The following is a 7129-nucleotide window of genomic DNA, read 5'->3' on the forward strand; positions in this document are numbered from 1 at the left end:
TTTTTTTTTTTTTTTTTTCCGGTATGCGGGCCTCTCACTGTTGTGGCCTCTCCCGTTGCGGACGCGCAGGCTCAGTGGCCATGGCTCACGGGCCCAACCGCTCCGCGGCATGTGGGATCTTCCCGGACCGGGGCACGAACCCATGTCCCCCGCGGACTCTCAACCACTGCGCCACCAGGGAAGCCCTGTGGAAAAGCTTTTAAGTTTCATTAGGTCCCATTTGTTTATTTTTGTTTTTGTTTCCATTGCTCAAGGAAGTGGGTCAAAAAAGATCTTGCTGTGATTTATGTCAAAGAGTGTTTTTCCTGTGTTTTCCTCTAAGAGTTTTATAGTGTCCGGTCTCACATTTAGGTCTTTAATTCATTTTGAGTTTATTTTTGTGTATGGTGTTAGGGTTCATAATTTCATTCTTTTACATGTAGCTGTCCAGTTTTCCCAGCATCACTTATTGAAGAGCGTGCTGGGTCTTAGTTGCGGCACTCGGGATCTTCATTGATGGTGCGGGATCTTCGTTGCGGCACGTGGGATCTTTTAAGCTGTGGCATGTGAACTCTTAGTTGCAGCATGTGCGATCTAGTTCCCTGACCAGGAATCAAAGCCGGGCCCCCTGCATTGGGAGCGCTGAGTCTTAGCCACTGGACCACAAGGGAAGTCCCTTTCTAAGAGTTTTGTACTTTTATCTTTCGCATTTGGATCAAAAACATATTCAAATAATTTTATTTTGTATGTTTTATTCTATATGGTGTGAACTAGGGGTCAATATTCTTTTTTATTTCTTTTTCACAAATGGATATCCAGTTGTTCCAGTTTGTCCTTATGGGTTCATTCAGGTTCTCCTCCACCTTACATCCAGTTCTCCTTTTTAACTCTGACCCAGCTTACCTGTACAGATTTAAGACCCAACAACAGATCAAGCAGCCTTTTCCATTGTCTCCTATATGTGCATAAAGTCTAATCCCTATAATAAATCTCTTATTTTATATCATTCACTGTGGATCTACTTATCTGATCAAATATTTACTGATATGATGCTCTTAAAGTGGGAAGACTCACTCTACTTGATGTCAAGACTTGTTTTAAAGTTGCCGAGATGGGACTTCCCTGGTGTCTCAGTGGTTAAGAATCTGCCTACCAATGCAGGGGACACTGAGCTCCGGTTCGGGAAGATCCCATATGCCGCGGAGCAACTAAGCCCGTGCGCCACAACTACTGAGCCTGCGCTCTAGAGCCCGCGAGCCACAACTACTGAGTCCGTGTGCCACAACTACTGAAGCCCGCGCGCCTAGAGCCCATGCTCTGCAACAAGAGAAGCCACCGCAATGAGAAGCCCGCGCACCACAAAGAGTAGCCCCCGCTCGCTGCAGCTAGAGAAAGCCCGCGTGCAGAAATGAAGACCCAACGCAGCCAAAAATAAATTAATTTTAAAAAATAGAGTTGCCGTGATTAAAACTTTATAGTATTGATACTACAATAAACAAATAGCCCAAATAAATGGAACAGAATTCAAAGAGAGACCCACACATATATGGACACAATTTATGTCATACGTGGCACTGTAGTCTCTCTGCTAATTTCAAGTTCCCATGGAAGGAACTTTGATCTGGCTCTGGCCCACCCTTGTGGATTGGGAGAGGAAAGTGGTCCGAGATGGAAGGCCTGTAGTAAGCTGAGCAGATGGCACTATGTTCCCTTTTTTTTTTTCTTTTCAAGACCTGATTTCTCCACCTCCATTAAAAAATCAGTTTAAGAAAAAAAAGAGGACCTTATCTGAAAAATCTAAAAGCTTTTCACGCTTTCTCTCTTGATATTTCCAAACAAGTCAGTTTATGCTACAAAAGGTATCACCCTTTAAAAACAAACAAACAAAACAAAAAACTATTTTAAACCTTTCAGAGAGAGATTGGGAACTACCACTGTCACAGTCCATGAGGGGATCAACTCTGCACTTGATTCCTTAGTGCTATTCTGTGGGCTCAGGCTTTTAGAATAAGAATAAGGTAAGATGCCTCTGCCTTTCCTGAGAAAGACAAAGCTGGAGGCCAATGGGAACAACCCATCTTGAGCAGCTGGGGCTAGAACATAAGACCGCTCACCAACCAAGAGCCCACCAGACCCAACTCCCCTGCCTGTGAAGAAGGAAGGACATTCACACCTGGCTCTGTACCCAAAATGTTTACTCTCAGCATACCTACGTTTGTGCCTGGACCACTAGGAGGGGAACTTTGTGAGACTTTGACACAAAGTCTCTAGGACTGGCCAGGTCACTAGAGCCATAGGATGAGGATTGAGAAGGTGGCAGCAGCCATGAGGCCTAGAACGAGGTGTGGGGAGGCTTTTGAGGGCCTCTGGAGGGCCTGATTGGTTGGCCACTTGTTTCCCACCCGGTGTGTGGACAGGTGTTCATTCTGAGGCTGAGTCAGGTGGGAGTGGCACGACCTGCCCACCTGTCTGTTTGGAAATTCATCCTCCGCAGGGCTCTGGCCGCTGTTTTCCTCTCTCACCTGGGGATGAAAGTCAGCAGTCAGTGGCTTCCCCAGCAACGCCCCCCCCACGCCCACCACCTGCTGAAACACTGAACCATCTTTTTGCCCAGCCCAGCATACTTGTTCCACTTGTCTGAAGACCCGCAGCAGATTTCCACGAAGGACACCCTGCAGCTGTTCCTCCCTCCAGCCACGCCTCAGCAACTCCTTTATCAGTACCGGGTATGTGGACACGTCCTCCAGCCTCTCAGGGAACCTGTGTGGCCGCCAGCTGGCTAGCTGTGGACCCGATCCTGGCCTAGGGCCCACTGTCACACCAGCCCCAGCTACATGTGGGAAATGAAGGTCCGTGTTCTTCAGGCTACTGAATGGAACTTTGGAAGCTCCTTGAAGACTGGGCTTCTGCAGCATTTACCTGCTGAGCAGATGCTTAGTCCACAGCACATCTGCTGGGCTGGGAGTGGAGCATGTGCTGGGCATATGAGGTCTCCTGTGAGGGGGTGGGTACTTAACAACTGTGATGGCTTGGAGTGGGAATGGGTCTACTGGGCCACAGGAGGGATGCAGAGTCCAGGAAACAGGTCCTGGGAGTGGGGAGATGTCAGGTGGGCTGGAAGACCAGAGTCTGTGGTGGAGGCCTGAAGGATGGGAGGACCATGGGATAAGGAACTGAGACTAAAGGACTCCCCACTGAACCCCCACCCAAGACAAACCTCAGGGAAACACTCACCGGCCAGACCCATCATAGTTTCCGCTAATCCCAATGAACTCAGATCCAGTGACGGCCCTGATGTGGTCAAAGTGATCTAGGGGGTGAGGGTGGTGATGGGTAGCACGAGGCTGGAGTTAGATCCTGGGACCAGCCCTGGTCTGGGGGAACTCAGCGTGGCCAATTCCCCTGCCCACAGCACTCCAGTACATAACAGCTGACTCCACAGAGCTCCCAGCCCATTGTGAGTTCTGAAGTGGCTATAGGCTAGACACTGGACCCAGAGTAAACCTCAGGGCCACCAACCCCTTTGGATCTTTTCCTGCCCAGGAGCCACCATGCCTCTAGGTTCGTTGAGAGCCTGGTTGCGGGGCTCTGCCTGTCCTTTCCAGAGATGTGGGAGCAAACGTGAGACTCAGAGGCAGAGGCAATTGCCTCCCCGAAACCCATCAGCACTGGTTGTAGCCCTAGATCTGGGTTCAGGGCAGTGAAGAGCTGTGTCTGCTCCCCTGAGCTGTTGGGAGGCCTGCCCAGGGCCCAGCAGGTATGCCAGATGCCTAGAGCTGTCCTGAGGGCCCTAGCGGCCACAGGCCAAGCTACGACTGCACAAGGAGTCGAAGCGGGGCTCATCTGCCACGGTGGACACGTTAGCAAACACGTTACACGGCAGTACCCCCGTGGACAGCGACACCATCACAATGCCACCATTTTTCTTCTACATGGATAAACAAATGGACACTCAGCTTGGCACTTCCGGCCTGATGACCTGCCACATATGCCCTGGGGGCCCTGATACGGTTAGTGATCACTCCTCGCCTGAGGGGTTGGGTAAGGCTTCACTTCTGTTGGCCCCTGGGTGGAACAGATTTGGCCTTGAGTTTCAGAGATGGGGGAGGGTTAACCAGCCTTGGGTCCAAGGGTGAGTGAGGCCTGGGCTGGTAGCTTTGTTCAGGGTCAAGGGTCTCTGGAGAAGGACTTCCCTGGTGGTACAGTGGTTAAGACTCCCCACTCCCAATGCAGGGGGCCCGGGTTCGATCCCTGGTCAGGGAACTAGATCCCACACGCATGCTGCAACTAAGAGTTCTCATGCTGCGACTAAGGAGCCCACCTGCCGCAACAAAGACCCAGAGCAACCAAATAAATGAATAAATATTTTTTTTAAAAAAGGATCTTTGGATGAAGCATGCCTAGTCCCAGGTTTGAGGGCTGGGGTGGCTGCTCATCAGAAGTTGCAGGATGTCATTGGGAACATTAAGCATATTGTCACACACAGCCTTGGCAGCTGAGTGGGAGAAGATCACAGGGGCCCTTGACACCTTCGGTGCTTGTCACGCCAAGGTGTCCGACCCGTAGGATAAGTCCACCATCATGCCCAGGCGGTTCATTTCCCCTATCACCTTCTGCAGGGACAGGTGGGTTTTGTTTTTTTTTTTTGCGGGGGGGGGTCAGGAGGGACGCACGTGTATGCACATATCTGTAGGGAACCTGCGGGGTAGGATATGGAAAAGGAGTCCTTACCTCACCAAAGCTTGTCATCCCACTGATGTCGGTGTAGAAGTGTTGAAACTTGGTGGAACTCTCTGCCCTGAAGGACAGCCAGAGGAAGGCAATCTAGCAGGCCCTACCTTGGCCAACAGAGCCTGGACTTCCAGGCTCTTTGTCCATCCATCCCACCTCAGAACAGGGTGAGGATCCGGACCAGCTGCTTTCTGGGAGTTTGAGGGACCTGCTGAGACCCCACAGTCTCCCTCTGTGGACTCCTCTGTCCACACCTCTCTGGCAGTTTCCCCACCATGCGTCTACCGTTCCACCCTGGCCAGGCACTGCTCACTAGGGCGTGTTGCAGGTGAAGGTGAGTGTCAGGTAGCGTACTCCCAGCAGATAGAAACTGCACAGCACAGAGAGGCTGCTGTCTAGTGAGTGACCACCCTCCACACCAATAAGGCAAGCCAGCTTTTGAGTGCTGTTCAGTCCTAGAAGAGGGCAGAAAATCAAGTGGTCAGAGCCCAGGGCCAGAACCACCAGAGTGAGGCCCTGACTATCCTCCCATTCCCCAGCCCACCTCTGGCTGAGGGCATAAGCTCCAGTTCAGAGTAGGAGGCACACATGTGACGAATGAGGTCAATCTGCTCCAGCGTGAGGCGCACAGCATCCTGGTCCTGGGTGTGGCATGGTGCGTAGGCTGACCAGAACTAGGGGTTGGCCCAGGGGTCCAGAATGAGATCAGGGTTGTCTCCAAGTGCCCTTGGCCTGCTACTCCTCCTCAGCCCCCAAGGTACTCATCTGGGTCAGTGGCCCTGAGTGCGGCACTGCATGACCCTGTGGTACCTTGATGACTATTCAGCTTGCTGCCAGCAGCCAAACTGGCGGGACCCGTCCTCACCTGCTCTTTGTCCATGTGCTATGTGAATGCCCCAAAGGCAATCCACCATATCCTTTGTGGTTTCAGAGCCACCACGCTCACCAGGGATTTTCTGATCACTTTCTTGGAGTCTCCACAGAACCTGGGCACCCATGCCGCTGGCCTGCTTTGACCTCCAACACCCCTGCACTCTCCAACAGCCCCATGATGGCAGACTGCATGTCCTCTGATAGTCAGAGGCCTGTCTACCCAGGTTCCTGTGGCCCCTACATTCCCCAGCGGCCGTTAAGTGTGTCCCTCTGGTACCTGGGCACCCACGGGGCCATCCCTGAGCTTGTCCAGGCTGGTTTGGCCAAGACTGAAATTGCGCTGGTTGACCTCCTGTAGCTCGTTCCGGAAGTGCTGTTTCAGGAGCAGGGGCAGGTGGTTCTGGCTGGTGGGGGGGGGGGAGTCAAGACAAAGTAAGAGTAGGGGGCGTGGCCTCCAGGTCATGGGCCTGTTCTGTCCCAGCCCACCTCCCCCCTCACACAGTCGGTAGTCCTGAGGAGGAGTTCTTAGGTAGGGGGTTCCATCGGCAACGGGGTAATGGGGACGACGGTGCCATGGGTGATGGAGGAGAGAGGGGTGGTGTGAGGGAGCCTCCTACTAGCCCTTCCTCTCCTGCCCAGGGGCGGGTTCAGCCCCCACCAGCCGGCACGCCGCACCGACGCACCCATCCACGAGCCGGAAGTCCCGCATCAGGGCCCGCGCGCACTCATGCAGACTCGGGGCTCTCGGGGAGCCCGGCAATGTTGGGGCGCTGGAGGTTCCCTGCGTGGTCTGGGCGCGGGTTACCGGCCACAGCAGCAGCCACAGCAGGAGCAGCAGACGCAGAAGAGGCCGCCGGGTGAGTGCGCGGGGAGCCTTGAGGCCTACGGGCCGCATGCTGCACAGGGCCGGGCAGGCGGGCAGAGGCGGGTCTCGAGAGCCTGAGAGGGGCGGGAGAGGGTCAGAGGGCGACGACGGGGTCCCGACCGTCGATGTAGGTGACCCAGCGGCGCGGCCTCGTCTGAAGCGGCTGGAGTCAGGACGCTCGACAGACGCGCGGGGACCCACAATGCCGCCTCACAGCGTGGCCGCCAGGGAGCGGTAGGATCTTCCCGCCGCGACTAGGACGGCGCCCTAGTGGGCCAGGCTGGCTTCTGTTGCGAGCGTCCGCTAGCGATGCATCGCAGGCTCCCTCCGCCCCTGCTCCCGGCCCTCCAGCCACCAATCCCGAGCTGTGTGTACCTACTGACTCGGGGAGGAGGCCAGTGGGGGAACTGGGAGGGGTCCAGGAATCTTCCTAATTTCACCTCTAGCCAGGCAGGTCGCAGGTCCACGTGGGGTTTTAGTTGCAGGGATATGCCCGCCCTCCAACGGGTTAAATATTCCATGAAATTATAGGAAGAATTAGAATTCAGAAGAGTGATTTAGATCTGTATGTTTTGACTGACAGAAAAGTGATTCCATATATATATATATATATATATATATATATATATATTTTTTTTTTTTTTTTTTTTTTTTTTTTTTGCGGTATGCGGGCCCCTCACT

At 53.4% G+C, this 7129-nt stretch overlaps 1 protein-coding gene across 1 annotated transcript; it reads right to left on the minus strand.

The window, feature by feature from the left end:
• Positions 1–2264: 2264 nt before the first annotated feature.
• LOC102973959 (dipeptidase 3) lies at positions 2265–6478 on the minus strand. Its single transcript, XM_007120789.1, is given in 10 exon segments — positions 2265–2501; positions 2604–2739; positions 3214–3289; positions 3814–3908; positions 4417–4592; positions 4711–4777; positions 5024–5165; positions 5255–5384; positions 5861–5987; positions 6267–6478. Coding segments are annotated over 10 exon segments (1398 nt in total).
• Between the last annotated feature and the right edge of the window lie 651 nt (positions 6479–7129).

The sequence above is a fragment of the Physeter macrocephalus genome, chromosome 17, assembly GCF_002837175.3.
Source record: "Physeter macrocephalus isolate SW-GA chromosome 17, ASM283717v5, whole genome shotgun sequence".
Lineage (NCBI taxonomy): Eukaryota > Metazoa > Chordata > Mammalia > Artiodactyla > Physeteridae > Physeter > Physeter macrocephalus.